General features: G+C 31.6%; 1 protein-coding gene across 1 annotated transcript; it reads right to left on the reverse strand.

Moving 5' to 3' along the window:
• Window positions 1-11,782: 11,782 nt before the first annotated feature.
• LOC126882417 (PRKR-interacting protein 1 homolog) lies at window positions 11,783-18,112 on the reverse strand. Its single transcript, XM_050647371.1, has 3 exons — window positions 17,799-18,112; window positions 13,312-13,491; window positions 11,783-12,290 (listed from the first exon to the last, which is right to left on the reverse strand). Exons 1-3 carry the CDS (start codon window positions 17,898-17,900, stop codon window positions 12,069-12,071), a joined length of 504 nt encoding a protein of 167 aa, XP_050503328.1. The 5' UTR covers window positions 17,901-18,112; the 3' UTR covers window positions 11,783-12,068.
• Window positions 18,113-19,009: the final 897 nt, after the last annotated feature.

A 19,009-nucleotide genomic window follows, 5' to 3' on the forward strand; every position in this document is an offset into this window, starting at 1 on the left:
GAACACTAACAACTGTACGGAAATATCATTTCCTTACAGTAAGGAAATGACATTTCCTTACAGTAAGGAAGTCCTGACTTTTTCTTCAAGAAATTTTGACAGGAATGTCAAAATTTCCTGGCGATTTGCGGAAAACAATTTATTTCAAATAAAATTTATAAAAAATAACCGACGGAAAAAAAATAACACATAGAAAAATAAAAAACAACAGTAATTTTAACTTATCTTACTTAAGTAAGGTGTTCAAAATGACCTCCCAAAACATCTATGCATACTTGAAAGCGGTCATTGAAAGAGTTGCTTACATTATTAAGCATTTGTAAAGAAATATTTTGAAAGGCAATTCGGATTCTATTTTTCATATCATCCCTTGTTGTTAGAGGTATTTTGTATACTTCGTTATTAACGTAACCCCAAAAAAATGACTCCATTTTATTGAAATCCGGTGACAATGGATGCCACCTTACCGGTCCATCCCTTCCGATCCACCTTTCACCAAACTGATCATTAAGTTCACCACGTACTAATTCATTGTGGTGCGCAGGAGCACCGTCATGTGGAAACCACATTTGTTCACGTATATTAAGTGGAACCTCTTCTAGTAATATCGGTAACTTACGATAATTTACTTAATTAACTTACGGTGATTTACGATAAAATCTAAGTAAATCTCACCATTTAAGTTATCTTAAAAAAAAAAATATGGTCCTACTACATGGTTACCGACAATACCTCCCCGCACATTTAGAGACCATCTTGTTTGACTATGTGTTACTATGTGGTATGGATTACTTGTTGAATCTTAGTGAAAGTTATGTCTATTAACAGAACCGTTTCGATGGAATGTAGCTTCATCACCAAATAGGACATAATCAAAAAAATCTCTGCTCATTAATTTTTTCTAAGTCCCATTCACAAAATACTATTCATTTGTGCTATTCTTGGTGCTTTTGAATATGATAAGGGTGCATCTTGTTTTTAGATAGAACGTTTTGAACAGAGTAGTAACTAAGTTCTTGTTCATTGGAAATACTCCTTATACTTGTGTGTGGGTTTTCTGTATCTGCCATCAACACACTCATTTCGTTTTCCTCTGTCACACTAGTTTTTGTTCGTTCATGTTTTTCATAATTCACTGAACCAGTGCGGTTAAATCGATCTTTCAATTTTTCAGATGTATCTTGTCTAAGTTGTCGCCTATCTGGAAACCGTTCTTGATCAATTCTAGCTGATAGTAATGAATTTTTATTGCATTCCCCCAAAATCCAGATCATATCTACCATTTTTTCATCAGTAGTAAAATTCATTATTGCTAATTTAAATTAAATTAATTACTGAATTACTAAATAATAATTGTTGCTAATTTACGGTGTACCCAATACTGAATTAATAAACAATAATGTCAAACTGTCAGTTTCTGACAAATCAATCATGGCCAACTCACAATAATTATTGGTAAACGTTAAAATATCTACCAAATTAATACTTTGATGGAAAAATAAACATATCTAGAAAACTGATAACTTTAGGTATAGGGAATACTTCATAAAATTTGAAGTATGATATTAGTACTTTTCGATAGAGATATAAAATACAGGGTGTTCTATTTAAAATTACCAAGAAAATAATGTACTTGCATTTTGACTTACCCTGTATTTGATTTAACGAATATTATGAAAACGAATATGATTTATAATTTTTAACAATTATTAAAAAACTATGGTTGCAATAGATCAATGTTCCTATACTCCTTTTTAATTATACAGGGAGTTAAACTTGATACGATTTTCAGGTAATATTGGTTATAACTTTTTAAATACCCGGTATAACATAATAAAACTTTATACTGTTGTGATGTGGAAGTAAATCAGATTTCAAATTTAAAATAAAATACAGGGTGTTCCATTTAAAAAAACATAAGTTTGGTCTGCCACCATCTTATGGAACACCCTGTAAGATTGTAACTAATTTTAAAATGTGGAGTTTAAAGCTGCCTACAATTTTTGTCAATAACTTTTTTTTGTAATTTTTACTATAACAGATCTACTGAGCTTCCTCACACTAATCAATCACCCTGTATAATAATGGCATATCATATCAATATTGTGGAGCAATATATAATTTTTCTTCTTCAATGACAGTAGTTATGAAATATACGTCAATTTGACAATATGAATTATTTAAGAAAGGTGTAATATTTCTCCGCTATTCTCGCACGATCGTTTCTCGTATCCCCTCTAAATACTTGCACACCGCGAATAGAGACCTAATATATACACCATTTTTTTTTTCACTTTTTTACAGGCTATATTTTTACTGAGAACGTTTTTTTTAACAATTAATTAAGGTATGCTTTATTGTCAAAAAATTTTTACAATTTGTGGACAAAGGCTATACAAAATAAAAAATACAATAAAAAACAAAAAATAATAAAAACTACAAACAAAATAAAAACAGAAACAGACACCAAATAAATGGCGTGAGTTATACTACTTAGATACAATTTTATAGCTATTAAGTACACATTAAAAAAAATTTTTAAAAATTTTGCAAACAATATGTATACAACGTCAGAGCAAAAAGAAGGCGAACGAGGAAAAGGGAAAGTAAATCAAAAGATCTATGCCGCTGCAAATATGTACAAAAGTACTCGAAAGTAATAATCCTGCAAGTCAATTTGCTGAATTCAAATCGTTTATAAAAAAGTCATTCACTGTATAAAAAGCTCTCTCAAGCAAATAAGCTTTCAAGGCCTTGCGAAAAGCGGGAAATGCTGCAATAGATTTTATGTTAGATGGCAGGTGATTGTGCATTTTTCTCGAATTGTATAGTATAGAGCACTTAACCAGCTCAGACCGTGGGGTTGGCAGATACAAGATTATGCTCCACGTTTCTAAGGGGATAGTTGTGAGTGGGTCTCTCTGGACCTTCTGATGCATGTTTGCGGATGAAACAAACGGATTCAAAAACAAACAAAGAAGGAAGAGTTAATATTTTAAATTTTTTAAAGAATTCCTGGCAATAAACTCTGCTATTGAGTCTCAGGGAGTAACGAAGAGCTCTCTTTTGTAGTTTAAAAATACGCTCAAATTGAGTCGCACAACACGAACTCCAGAATGGAAGGGCGTACCGAAGATGAGACTCAAGAAGGGCATAATAGACGGTCCTAGACTTGACAAATTAATTTCCGTAGCAACTGATCTTAGCGCAAAACAAGCAGAACTTAATTTTTTGTGTAAGGCATCAATGTGCAAGTTCCATTTTAGAGACTTATCCACAATAAGCCCTAAGAACTTCACCGATTCAACTACCTCTAGACTGTTGTTATTAAGTACTAAAGGTTGCATCATACTGTTGTAAGGTAGGACTTTGGTTTTAGAAACGTTAAATAACAGGAGATTCGAATCGCACCACGATTTAATGGTGACTAGGTCTGTAGCTATGGTATTGCGAAGATCCATAATATCCGTGTTACTCCAAGTAATACTAGTATCATCTGCAAAGAGACATATTTTACCTTTAATGTTCAGACTAGAGATGTCATTTATGTATATCAGAAACAATAAAGGGTCTAGAACTGAACCCTGAGGTACCCCACATTCTAATGGCATGCAAGAAGACGTCTTCGTGTCAACCCTTACAAACTGACTTCTTTTATTAAGATATGATTTAAGCCATTTAAGAGCCTTTCCCCTAAATCCATAGTGCTGTAATTTGTCAGTCAAGATGTTATGGTTTACACAATCGAATGCTTTAGTTAGAGAAATCACAGAAAATTGTTGCTGTAGAGTGATGGTTGTTTATACTGGAGTAAACATGATCGAAAAGGAAGAACATAGCATCATTCGTGCATTTGTCATTCAGGAATCCAAATTGACGTGGAGTAAGCAATTTGTATTTCAACAGAAAAGATAAGATTCTTTTTTTTAGCAGACTTTCAATTATCTTCGACAACGTGGGCAGGAGTGCAATAGGGCGATAATTCGAAGCAAGATCTTTATTGCCTCCTTTGTGTATAGGAATAATTATCGTTGTCTTAAGGCAGCTTGGATAAACTCCAGTTTCGAATGACCTGTTTATTAAGGTAGTAAGATGGTTTAAAGTGTAATCAGGTAGAGCAGAAAACATTTTAAGAGTGAGGCCATCAGTCCCAGATAGCGTACCAGGTGTCCCGATTTTAAGGGGGACGTGTACCGATTTGTACATGATCGGGACACTAAATGTCCCGATTTTCACCCACGAAAACCAATTTCAGGAGGACTTGCAGTGAATTTTATAACTATGTTATAAAAACAAGGCACTCCTAAAAAGGGGCAAAATCAAATGAAAAATATAATTTTAATAAAAAAGAAATAATTTACTTAATCTACGATTTTTTTTTGTAATTTCGTCTGATTATTATTATTATGTAGGATTAAGTACAGATTTTAGAAACACCTTGTAGTCCAGTAAATGAACGGGAAATATGGCGATACCGTGTAATTTTCAGGATCAACTCTGAATTGCATGAAAGTTTGGACGGCTTGTTCCGTTGGTTGCTTTTACTCGGGGGGTGACAGTCACCCCTAGTTGGGGGTGAAAACCGCGCGTTTAAAATAAGTCCGGAGATGGATAAATTGGATAATTCTAAGCAATCTTAGTTCTATAGAATTTTAACTTATTTAATACTTTTCGAATTATTTACCATTGAACATGTTTATTTTTCGACAAAAAAATCACGTTTTCAGGCGATTTTCACAAATAACTCAAAAAGTAAGTATTTGATCGAAAAAAATATTCTTAGCAAAAATGTAGCATAATATAAAAAAATGAAAAAAATTGTGAACTCGTAAAGTCTATAGACCCAGCAAAAACAAAGTTGTAGCTCATGAAAAATACGTTCTTATTCGTCAAATTCCAAATCAAATGTTTCAACGTGAAATAACCAAGAAATAAAGCACTTTTCGGGAAAAAACAATTAAAACTTTTTTAATAAAGCTTTATTATGTTTTAAAAAAGTTTCTAGCGTCAAAACTAAGCGAGTTATGCTCAAAATCAACATGACTCCTTTTTTTTGGTAAAAAAATCGTGAAAATCTCCCCCTGCTTAGCACCCCAAATAAAATTAATCGTTACCGCTTTACAAACAATTTACTTTACTTACGTATTTTTTACATGATTGAAAGGGCCTGAACGAGTCAATAATCACGAGTGTATGCAAAATATGGACAGCCATATTTTAACCAATTTTTGTCTTACAGAAAAACAAAATTAATCTATCATATTTATAAAAGCAAAACCTACCTGCTTTTTACTCCTTGAGATTTTTAGTATCCCTAATACTTTTATTTTCCAATATTTTAGGAAAATTTACTATAAAACCAATTTTTTTCTAAACTAAGCACTTCCAACCGGTAAACCTTACAGATCGTATAAACAATACACATATAAAGTAAATGATAAAACGGTAACTTTATTTACGATGCTAAATAGGGGGAGGTTTTCACGATTTTTTTACCAAAAAAGAGGCCAACTTTATTTTGAGCGTAACTCTCTTAGTTTTAATGCTAGAGGCTTTTATATAAAACAAAATTAAAGATTTTTTAAACACTTTAAAAAATTTTAATAGGTTTTGCTCGAAAATTGCTTAATTTATTGGTTATTTCAAGTTGAAAAATTCGATTTGGAATTTGACGAATAAGAACATATTTTTGATGAGCTACAACTTTGCTTTTACTGGTTTTATAGACTTTCTGAACATACATTTTTTTTGCTTTTTTAAAAGCTACATTTTTACTAAGAATATTTTTTTCGATAAAATTATTCGAAAAGTATTGACTTAGATTAAAAATTATATAGAACATCAGTTTTTTAGAGTTAGTCAGTTGATCCATTTTGGGACTTACTTTAAACGAGCGTTTTTTTACCCCCGAAAAGGGGTAACTGTAACTGCCACCCCCCAAGTAAAAGCAACCAACGGTACAAGTTCAACTTTGAAGTAGACAGTAAGTAGAACCTAAAACCAGATTTTCATGCAATTAGGAGTTGACTGAAAATTACACTCCAAAACGGTCATTTACTGGGTTATTGTTGTTTATTTGTCCCGATCTACAACCCTAAATCCCGATTTGTTTTTGCTTATGTACCGATTAAAAACAAATCGGACCTGGCAACACTAGTCCCAGATGACGATTTGTTTTTAATGTCATTTACTGTAGAGAGTAGTTCACCTAATACTATGGGTGTAAAAAAGAAACTATTTACATTCTTATGAGAAAGATATGAAATCGGATCCTAAGAAGGAGGTATAGTATTTGTTAAATTTTTTGCCACATTTACAAAGTAATTGTTCAGGGTCTCAGGAGAAGTCGGGATTGTGGTGGGAGAAGAAGTCTTATCTCTCAGTTCATTTACGATAGACCACGTTTCCTTAGCAACATTACCTGATTTAGCCAGCCTTGAATTGTAATAAATTTCCTTGGCGGCCTTTATGGCTTTATGGTAAATTTTCTTTAGTAAACAAAATACTTACTTTTTGAGTTATTTGCGAAAAACCGTCTAAAAACGTGGTTCTTTTGTTGAAAAATGAACATATTTATTCACTCGCAAATAACTCAAAAAGTATTGACTTGGTGAAAAAACTCTATAGAACAAAAGTTGCTTAGAATTAGTCAGTTTATCCATTTCCGGGCTTATTTTCGACATATATTTTTTCACCCCCGAGAGGGTGTGAAACTCACTCCCATGGCAAAAGCACACATCGACACAATATCACTTTTTTTCTTTAACATGTTAGCTATGCGTATGCCAAATTTAAAGTCAATCCAAGCGGTTCTTTAAAATTTAGAGGTTTTGCAATATTTTACTGATAAGGAACGTACTAATTTGTGGATTCTCTCATTACATGTACCATAACTCGAAATTCATTTTAGCCTAATAAAATAAAAAAAAGTCAAAATGTAAATTCGTACAGGTTAAAACAAATTTTATATCAAAGTTTAGGTGGGTACAAAAGATATTTTTAAGAAAGTATCTCAATCATACCAGGGGATCATTGTTTAAAAAATTAAAATGGGGTCATTTTTGCAAAAAAATACTTTTTTAACTGCTGAGGTAATTCACTTATTAATGAAGGTCTATGGGATTTTCTTCTGCAAAGCTGAAGGGAAAATCTTTCACATAAGACTTACTAAATTAAATTTGACCCCCTATTTATTTAAATAATGGTATATAAAACTTTAAAAACAAATTTGCAAAAAATTATTTTTAGCGTTTTAAATAAGCACTATAAAATATCTTATTTTACAGACTAAGTTGCGCTATGTCATTAGTATTAAGTAAAAAAAAATTGGTCGAAAAATATTTAATATTTTTTGAGATATTGAATTTGTTTATTAAATGTTACTATATTTTAAATTGCAAAGACGCGGTTGTTGCCAAAGAAATATTCACCTGTTTAAGATGTCATTATTTTTATTTTTATGTATATTTTCGATAAATGTATTGATAAATTCAAATTTCAATTAAACTCCCCCCTAAAATGGCATTTGAAAATTATTCCAATTTGTTTATAATTTGTTTTTTTAATAACGTCGCGGGGATTAAGTATTTTGAAATGTCGTTTCGATAATTGGGTTCCTGGAAATTTTTTACTAATTAAAAAAATTTTTTGTCGTTTTTCTTCTTCTTTTTTTTTTTCTTGGAGTTACATTACTACGTGCCCTTTTAGGGTTAAATTTTATTACGAATGTCGAATATCTGAGTTGTAGATTCTAGACCTAAAAATATTAAGATTTAACTAAAATCTCTTAAATAAAAGCTGGCTACTTGTTGAGTTACAGGGTGTTTTATTTAAAAATATAATAGCTATTTGTATAACAAGGGAGGAAAGTGTAACTTTTCCTCCCGAGAATGAAGTTTACTGCCCGACGCGTAGCGGAGGGCAGTAATCATTCAAGGGAGGAAAAGGCACTTTACTCCCATGTTATACATATGGTTTTTCCACCTTCCTCAAATAACAAGTAATTTTGTCATTTTTACTTAATTTATTTATGTAACTAACCAACAAAATTTATTAGAACTAAAACAACAAGTAGGTACAATATAACTGTCAGCTGTCAAATATAAGTCAAATTATTAATGTAAACATTGTTAAATCAAAATAACAATTTACTGTTTTTTACCATTCTGCAAAATATAGGATGTTTTATAAATAAACGTTAAAATGTATAGATACTCCGTAATAGAAAATAGATATTATACAGGGCGTCAGTAAGTTATATTTCATGAATGAAATATTATGACGTCACTTTTACTTTTCCTCCCTAGGGAGGAAAAATATTTTCCTCCCTAGGGAGGAAAAGTACAACTTTGCTCCCTACAATCAGGTCCGGAAAAGTATACTTTCGGTAGAGGTAGGTGGAAAAAATTATTGTTACCAAGTACTGTAAAACTATTTGACGTATCCTTATCATACTTGGCAGAAAGTGTGGCTATTATACACCCTACTAAATTGTGATTAATAAACGTTTCTAGCTAGTGCCAGGGGCGTACGACAGGGGATAGTGAATGATTGACCCTTCCCAAATTCTACGCCACTGAGTGAATTACTATTTTAGCGAAATTTTTCGATTCTCCAATACTTTGTATGTAAATAACTTTATTGGTATTGATAAAGTCATCAGTTTAAGAGATGTTGGAAGTTTAAAATGAATGAATGGATGAATCAAAATAACTATGCCGTTTCATTTTTAACGTCCAATATCTCGAAAACTAATGACTTAATCGTTACCAGTAAAGAGTATATTATTTACATAGAAAGTATTGGAGAATCGAAAAATTTCGCTAAAATAGTAATTCCCTCAGTGGCGTAGAATTTGGGAAGGGTCAACCATTAACTATCCCCTGTCGTACGCCTCTGGTAGTAGCTAGAAACTTTTATCACAATTTAGTAGACTGTATAGTACACACACTTTCTGCTAAGTATGATAAGGATACGTCAAATAGTTTGAAAGTAATTGGTAAAAATAATTTTTAAATTTTTAAATAAAACACCCTGTAACTCAGTAAGTAGCCACATTTTATTTAAGTGATTTTAGACCAATCTTAATATTTTTATGTCTAGAATCTACAACTTAGAGATTCGACATTCTTAATGAAACTTAACCCTAAAAGGGCCCGTAATAATATAATTCCACGAAAAAAAAGAAGAGGAAAAAAAGACAAAAAAATTTGTTAATTAGTGAAAAATTCCCAGGAACCCAATTATCGAAACGGCATTTCAAAATATTTAATCCACGCGACGTTGTTAAAAAAACAAATTATATACAAATTTGAATAAATTTCAAATGCCATTTTAGGGGGAAGTTTAATTGAAATTTGAATTTATCAGTACATCTGTCAAAAATTTACATAAATATAAAAATTATAAGATTTAATACAGGTGAATGTTTCTTTGGCAACAACCGCGTTTTTGCAATAGAAAATAGAGTAACATTTAATAAACAAATTCAATATCTCAAAAAATATTAAATATTTTTGGACCAATTTTTTTTTTGCTTAATACTGATAACATAGCGTAACTTAGTCTATAAAATAAGATATTTTATAGTGCTTATTTAAAACGCTAAAAATAATTTTTTGCAAATTTGTTTTTAAAGTTTTATATAACATTATTTAAATAAACAGGGGGTCAAATTTAATTTAGTAAGTCTTATGTGAAAGACTTACCCTTCAACTTTGCAGAAAAAAATCTCATAGACCTTCATTAGTAATTGAATGTCCTCAGCAGTTAAAAAAGTAATTTTTTTGCAAAAATGACCCCTTTTTAATTATTTAAACAATGATCCCCTTGTATGATTTGGATACTTTCTTGAAAATATCGTTTGTACCCACCTAAATTTTGATATAAAATTTGTTTCAACCTGTACGAATTTACATTTTGATTTACAGGTAGTGTAATTTTATTTTACTAGACTATTTTCATTAGCTAGAGTTATACAGTGATGAACGCGCTAATAACCGGCAAAATAACGCAAAAGATGGAAAACGTATTAAGTTGTGAGATAAAAAGAAATGAAACTAGCGGAGTTGGGAAATTAAAAACGTATAAATATACATTATATTTATTGTTTCCCACCTTCAGATGTATCAAAGGAGTAGGTCAACTAAAACTATCACAGCGGCAGTTGTCAAACTCGTCCGATACGTCTGAAGCAGTGGCGTTTCTAGCCCGGGGCCCAGTTTTTACAGGACTTTTGTACTATAATCACTTTTGTAAACCGGTCACTCAAAATCTATTGCGACTTGCACCCCCAGTTTTTTTGGTCTAGAACCGCCACTGGTCTGAAGGTGGGAAACAATAAATAGAAGGTAAATTTATACGTTTTTATAGCTAAATTTTTCCAGCTCGACTAGTTTCGTTTCTTTTTATCTCACAACTTTTTCCGTTTTCCATCTTTTGCGTTATTTTGCCGGTTATTAGCGCGCTCATCACTGTATATTTATACAATTTTTTTCTCGCTTAACATTGACAATAAACTTACAAAATGATAATGAAGTTAATTAAAGTGCCTATTTACTATGAGATCCAAAATGTCTTTGACACATAATAATGAATAAATCTAGTTTTTAAAAATAATTGACAGAATAATGTGTAGCAGATATATTATAAGCTAAATAGAAGATTATACAGTATGTCCCTGTAAGTTGTATCCATATGGAAAACTTTTTTATTATTAATTTTACGAAAAAAAGTTATTCTTTATAAAAAGCTCTGCATGGTCCAAAACCTAAGATTTAACCATCAAATATCAAATTTTTTGAATATTATACGAGGTATGTCAAAAAGTTTGAATTTCACTCAAGAGTAAAGTAGCTTTATTTTTCGTAATATTGGAAATTGCTATTATGAAAAGTTGTTTGGAATTAAAAACTATATTCTAGTATGCAATTACATCCTTCTAATTGAAAAAAAAAATTTTTGAAAAATTATGGCTAACTATCATTATTTTTTCAGTTATTTAAATTCTGATAACTCTTATTATTAATTTTACGAAAAAAAGTGATTCTTAATAAAAAGTTCTGGATGGTCTAAAATTTAAAATACAATGATCTTATATCAAATTTTATCAATTTTATACGAGGTATGTCAAAAAAGATAAATTTAGATCAAAGGTAAAGTACTTTTATAGTTCAGAATATTTCAATTAGATGGATGTAATTACATATTGAAACATAGTTTTTAATTCTAAATAACTTTTCATTATAACAATTTTCGATATTGTGAAAAATAAAGCTACTTTACTCCTGAGTCAAATTCAAACTTTTTGACATACCTCGTATAAAATTGATAAAATTTGACAAAAGATGGTTGTATTTTAGATTTTAGTCAATGCAGAACTTTTTATTAAGAATCACTTTTTTTCGTAAAATTAATAATCTGAATTAAAATAACTGAAAATAATGTTAGTTATCCATAATTTTTCAAAATAAATTTTTTTCAATTAGAAGGATGTAATTGCATACTAGAATACAGTTTTTAATTCCAAACAACTTTTCATAATAGCAATTTTCAATATTGTAAAAAATAAAGCTACTTTACTCTTGAGTGAAATTCAAACTTTTTGACATACCTCGTATAATATTCAAAAAACTTGATATCTGATGGTTAAATCTTAGGTTTTGGACCATGCAGAGCTTTTTATGAAGAATAACTTTTTTTCGTAAAACTAATAATAAAAAAGTTTTTCATATGGATACAACTTACAGGGACATACTGTATATTAATGAAATAATAGACAGAATAGATCTGTATAAAATATTTATGTATAAGGTTCCCCATAATATTCTTTGTTGTACATTGTAGTATTATAGTACATGTTTAATCAATCAATACAACAATCCAAATATAAATATTTAGATATACACATGCAATGCATACATATGAAAATTCTTTAGAAAATAAGTCTTTAATATTTGGTAATCCAACTATGATTCATTTTCTGAACTTCTAAAGAAAATTCTTAAAAATCTGTTCCAGAGAATATATTGATTGTTCATATTATAGTTTTGTTTTTACACTTTGATCTACTATACACTCATTTCTGGAGGAGCCTCTGAAGTGTCCTCCTCTTCTGACTTTTCACTATCTTCAGATGAAGATTCCTTGACTTCTTTTGCTTGAACCTTATTGGGTTTTCTCTTCTTAGCTTTCTTTTTCTTCAGCCTTTTTAATCTCTTCTTCTCTGTGCGCTCTTCAGCCTGCTTTTTATTTTCTTCTAGTTTTTGGTGATACTCATCGTCTAATTGTTCCTACAACAAAGAATTCAATGAATGTAGTAAATACATTGGTAGCTAAATACGCAAATTAACCTTACTGTGACAAAAATATATCAGGTCTGCTCCTTTGTTTCCTAGTGTAGAACTTTCGAGTGTAGTTGTGTGTAGGCTACATCCACAAGTGTCGAAAGAAAATCATGGGTGTGCCAATTAAACAAAGGAGCATTCTAGTATAAGTTAACCTTTGAGTTATGACTATAACAAGTCAGGGTATTTTGGTCAGGTTAGAAACAATAAAATAAAAAATTAAAATTTGTAGGTCATTTAGTTCTTAAAATTATTAAAAGCTTTTTAAAGTTTTTAGATTTAAATTAAACTAAACAGAAATTTTATTGTAAACAAACACATCTGACAGCTAAACAGCTGTCAAACTCAGTTGGATGATACTGCTCAAGATGAGTGTAGTTAACCACCCTCTCAGAACTAGGTGTAGATTTAACTACACTAGTGGCCGGTACTTTATGTTCTGATCAATAGCTAACCGGAGTTTAATCGGGCGGAAAATACTGGCCCTAAGAATAACAGACCTATAATATGATAATTATAGGTAATATGTAATTATAATTGCATTTATGAAGTCTGTTATTCTTAGGGCCGGTATTTTCTGTCCCATTAAACTCCGGTTAGCTATTAATCAGAACATAAAGTACCGGCCCCTATTAACATGTTGAATGCCGCAATGTATATAATATTATGGCTCTCTGCTGACTTAGCCATGGTCCATACAGTATAGCAGTCACTGCGAAGCAAGTGTGATTCACGTGGCCCTCTAAGTAAAATAAGCGTGAATCGTATATGATTCACATGGCGTCCAACGTGTTAAACCCCGGTTAGCTAATCGGGCATAAAGTACCGGCCCTTAGTGTTACACTTTTTGCTATACTTTTCAAAGGAATAACTAAGTGTAGCACTTCTACACTTTCTCACAACTAGTGTTACACCAAAAAACAAAGGAACAGACCTAACATTATGTACAATGTTTTCAGTATGCTACCTTTTCTGCCTTTTCTTGCATAAACTTCTGCCTAGCATATTCTTTTCTTCTAAGATGTCTGTAAACATGAAATTCTCCAGATCCAGCCCCTGCACTGGAACCCATGACGTTCCGTACAAAATCAGGTACATTCGGCACTCCTTTATCTTTGGGTCTTTCAGGTATTATTACAGGTTTTTCCTAAAATAAAAAGTTTCATTTAAAATTAAAATTTAACATTCTTTACTGGAATTTCATATATGACAGTCAAATTGAGGGGTTAATAATACTAAAGGCGGCGCCAGATATGCGGTATTTGGCAAATACTGAACAAGTGCTTGCTAAATATCAAATATTTGAGTGCTCATGAAAGTGTTCGTTAAACGGCAAGCACCTTGCACCACATATTTATTTATTTATTTATTTATTTACGGGCCTTACCCATTATTACAGAATAATTTAAGAGCTAAAATATACATTAAACCTCAAAATAAATTATAAAAATATGTAAATATACTTAATTACAATCACAAAATGGTAACATTACACAGACATTATCACAGGTAATAAATTGACAAATATTATTTGGACACTTAACACTAAATCACCTAGCTACCCATAAATATACTTATAAATTTATAAATTAGTGTTCTTCCCAAGCGTTAAATCCTTAATAAAGCACACAAAGCGACTTTGACTTATACTGAAATCAATGTTCGGAGATAAGTTATTGACTGTCCTTACAGACCTTGAACTAAAACTATTAAACTTTACATTAGTTCTACATAAAGGTTGTTGAAACATGAGGTGAAATCTAGTATTCCTTGACGGCACTGCCAAACCAATACAGTACAGTAGATCTGGGCAATCAGCAATACCATTAAAAACTTTGTATAAATTCTGTAAGTCCCTACATTGCCTGCGAATCTGGAGAGGAGGGAGAGAAAATCTCGTGTGAAGTGAATCATAGTTGTAATGGTAGTTGTCAGGGGGATCCACACCAGCCTTAAAGGCCAAATACCGCAAAAATCTTCTTTGCACTTGTTCTAATTTGTGTACATGGCATGTATAGAGGGGATTCCAGACTGAAGAAGCATACTCCAATAGAGGTCTGACCAATGAACAATACAATAGGCGGATTGCCGAGAGATTTGTGAAATCTCTTGTAGATCTCTTGACAAAGCCAACCATTTTAAGAGCTCTAGAAACAATCTCTGCGATATGAAATCTGAAGGATAGAGCATTGTCAAATAAGACTCCAAGATCCTTAGTAGCTGACATATTGATCAAGATGGTGTTAGAAATTTCATAGGGAAAAGCCAAGGGGATACGCCTTTTAGAGAAATACATAGTGAGGCATTTTTTGGGTTTAAATCCATGCAATTTCTTTCACACCAGTCCACAAGTCTGGACAAATCTGACTGCAAGTTGATACAATCAGTGGTAGAAGAGACAGTTTTGAAGCATTTTAGGTCATCAGCAAAACATAGAAATTCGGAATATTGAAAGCAACTCTGGATGTCATTTATAAAGATGTTAAATAACAAGGGTCCCAAATGAGACCCTTGAGGCACACCAGAAGGTACTTTTATCTCCTTAGATTTAAAGCCTTTGACCTTTACTATTTGAAATCTATCAGACAAATAGCTGCCGATCCAGCTCAACAAACTACCACTCAAATCTGCTGTCCTCAGCTTATCCAATAAAATTGTATGATTTACTCTGTCAAATGCCTTAGAAAAGTCAGTGTATATACTGTGTACCTCACCACCACCATCCAAGACACCTGACAGAAACTCACTGTAAACTAGTAAATTAAGCTCAGTAGACCTTCCATTTAGAAATCCATACTGCTGGGGTATTATTGTTGATGATAACACTGATGTAAGATATTTTGTTACTATTTTTTCAAATAGTTTTGGAATTACATTTAAATTGCAAACTGGCCTATAATTGCACACATCAGCTTTATTTCCTGATTTGTATATGGGGGTCAAGAAGCTAGTCTTCCAAAACTCAGGAAAATAACCAGACTTTAAAGAAGAGTTAAATATCATATAGAGAGGACGAGAAAGTACGAAACTACATGATTTTAGAATAATGGGGGGTATTCCAAGTGGCCCTGGACTCTTGTTGGTATTTAGATTACAAATCTCTTCATAAATTGAATGGTGGGCTACAACAATGTTGTAAGCGACAGAATCGAGATTATGCAGGAGATGAAAAAAAACACATTGACAAGCCATTTATGAACATACGGATACCAACATTGCGGTACGAAAAACTCAGGGAAGGCAAAATATTTTTAGCCAGATTGAAAGATGCTCGCATTGGTCTTTGGATATACAATAATATTGCATTAAAACCTCACTTTGACCCAATATGTCGCTTACAACATTGTTGTGGCCCACCATTCAATTGTTGAAATACTGATTTGAAGATCATTTATGCTGATATCATTAAAAGATAAAGATTCAACCGTCTGACAAACTTTTTTATAATCTGCAAATAGATCTGGAAGATCAGGCCCCAGTTGGCAACTCACCTCGTTGTAAAACATTTCAGATGGTAAATCATTAGATTTTCGTTGTGAGTTGACATAGGACTAGAATTTTTTCACATTACTCTCATTGACAATAGCATTTTCCGAGCTGGACACAAATTCATTGTAACAAGTTTTAATATTCGAGATTTTTCGTGTATCGAGCCACTGTGGGAACAACAAATATATTCTAAACGAACAAAAAAAGGTACAGAATGGATAGTGATACAGAGCTTCTTATAAATTCAGCTGCTTTTGTCATTATGTCTGGTGGAAGTTTATTATTAAATAGCAGAAAAAAAGCAATTTGCATTCCATATTATGGGTTCATTGTCATATGCATCCAAAAATTGTAAAATACTTTCGTTGGTCCACTCTATATTTACTATTTTCAATATTTTCTACACTCTGTGACAATCACTAAACTACTTTAAGAGGAAACAGTAGCGATCAACAGGTAGCGAAAACCCGTTCCAATATTGCAGCTGTAATTTTGAATATTTTTTCGAGATATTTGGCACACGTATTCGTAATATAATAAAGAATGGCGGTACAGAGCCCAATTTGAAAAATATATTAATATGTGGAAATTACTCTATAATTAAATACAATATTAAAAAAACGAGCCTGTACCGCCATTAAGAAGAACAAAAAAATACACTTTCTTCAAATACACTTTTTTATCCGATGTCTAGATTTTGTGTCACTTTGGAACTACTAAAATTATTTATTTCATTAGTAGTTCCAAAATGACACAAAATCTAGGCATCGGATAAAAAAGTTTATTTAAAGAAAGTGTATTTTTTTGTTCTTCTTAATGGCGGTACAGGCTCGTTTTTTTAATATTGTACTTAATTACAGAGTAATTTCCACATATTAATATTTTTTCAAATTGGGCTCTGTACCACCATTCTTTATTATATTACAAATACGTGTGCCAAATATCTCGAAAAAATATTCAAAATTACAGCCGCAATCTTGGAATGGGTTTTGGCTACCTGTTGATCGCTACTGTATCACCTTAATAAACGTTATAAACTTTAACCTAACCTAAAAAACTTGCTTGTGCTTGCAAGAATATGTGGATGACAAAATATTCAAACGGCGAATATTTGTTTACTTTGAAGTGTTGAAAAGACCAACAACATACAGGAACACGACAAATATTCGACACGCACTAAAATTGGTCAATGCCAAATAGCAAGCAACCCCTCCACACTAATAGGCAAATAGCAAGCATTTGTTCGGTACTGGCGCCGCCTTAATACATCAGGTGACCAGATTTTTAGGTGGGCAAAGCAGGACAAATCTGAAGGAATATTTAAGCTATTCCTTATCAATATATTTTTTTACTAATGACACTTCATTAAAAAGATCATTTTAGGAAATATTACTATTTGGGAATTTTTGAGAAGTATACCTAATCAAATTATTTTTGCACATCGTCCCAATTAAGTTCTGGTTTTAATGTAACCCAACAAAAATGATCAATATCATTATATTGTACCGCCCAGTCTTCCAAATATTCTTTGCAGTTACTATAAAACTTTTTGACATGGTTCATGATATCTTGACGATTTATTGCACCTTGCTCTTCGAGCTGGTTTATACTATTGCGGATAGTTAACCACAATATTGCCGATATTTTGTCACCTTCAATAAGTTTTATACGTTTTGAAAACGAGCAGCTTCTCGATATCTGTAGTAATTAAAAAGTTAAAACAGTTGTCATCATTTAGTCAAACAGCGAAATTAGTCTTTTGATATATAAAATTTAACTTGTTTCTAAAAGTTGGGACTTTTGAGAAAACGTTGCCGGACAAATTGTGAAAAATCGGGACTGTTCCGCCAAAAGCGGGACGTCTGGTCACCTTACTAATACATAAATTATGTAATACATCCTATAAAAGTACATGAAATACAACAGTTTTATAGTTATTAAAAGTATTTGAATTATTGTGCTTACAGGATTTTTCATTAATTTCTCCAATTTTAATCGTTGAAGATCTGTTGAATTCCTAATAATAATTGGCTTTGGTTCTTCCTTCTCGTCATTTTCTTCGCCCATTTTAAAACAGAAAGTTAAATCACAGTATTAAAAACAAGTAAACAAGTTATAACTTGGGGTTAAATGATTGTATTTGTTATTTGCTTGTTATTTGTTAAAAATTCTTCTTTAAATGTAATGAAAACAAACCACCATATTGCTGCCAACAGCCAACTAGTGCCAACTTCATATTAATCCCCGTGACCGTGACAGTGGGTGCATTCAGCAGACACAATCGCTAACTAATCGATTAGTGATTTTCTGCTGAATGCCACATAAATTGTGACATTTAGCATGTAAATCACAAATCGATTACTAATCGATTAGTTAGCGATTGAGTCTGCTGAATGCACCCAGTGTCGCCAACATAGACATAATAAGACTATGCTTTGTTTTTAAACCGGGATAAGTACACTAAAAAGATAGATTTACACCCAACAAACTCACTAGAGAAATCACCAAATCAAAAAATCAAATAAATATTCTTTTTTGGTTGGTCATGTTGGCCTTCGAAAGTAATCCATAAATATTATATTATACTTATTTCTCTTGTAAATCTGACCATATTTGGACAAATCAAAATCAAACCTGTATTATTTCTCCCTTCTATTAATGAAAATTTTGTTTGAGAGTATATTTTAGATATTTTACAGTACACTGAAAATAATTGGTGATTACATCCCATGATTGAATGGTTACAAATTATAAAAGTACATATATTTATGGCGCTTGTAATAATCTTTTAACGACGTCACTGTTTAATATTCTACTTTTTTCTACTGAGACATTTTATTAGAATGATCTTGTTTTATGATCTTGTAGACAAAATGTACCATTTTTGAGTATCTTGTTTTGGATTATAAGGTATTTTAAATATTACAACTAAAGATTGACAATATCCATAAAATCTGAATTAATCAATACATTAGAATTTATAAAACGCTGTCGCTGTGTCTAGGTGCACGCTAACGTGTACGCAAATAAAAAAGTTAGGTACACGCTTAAACGTCATCAAGTAGTGACTTCATTATTTAGCGTTTACCATAACTGGGTTTTTTGGTACACGCTAATTTGAGCCGCGTGTATGCTGTGGTATTAAAGTATCTGTAAGTATCGCGAGTGTCAGAGTG

This window comes from Diabrotica virgifera, chromosome 1, assembly GCF_917563875.1.
Source record: "Diabrotica virgifera virgifera chromosome 1, PGI_DIABVI_V3a".
In the NCBI taxonomy this organism is placed as follows: Eukaryota; Metazoa; Arthropoda; class Insecta; order Coleoptera; family Chrysomelidae; genus Diabrotica; species Diabrotica virgifera.

Bases quoted from the DNA above. Each gene is read 5' to 3' on its own strand.
- LOC126882417 (XM_050647371.1), bottom strand. From the start codon at position 17,900: ATGGGCGAAGAAAATGACGAGAAGGAAGAACCAAAGCCAATTATTATT. The intron at 13,492-17,798 runs GTAAGCACAATA...TTTTTATTTTAG, and splicing joins AGAAATTAATGAAAAATCCT to GAAAAACCTGTAATAATACC. The intron at 12,291-13,311 runs GTAGCATACTGA...TCTTTGTTGTAG, and splicing joins TGCAAGAAAAGGCAGAAAAG to GAACAATTAGACGATGAGTA.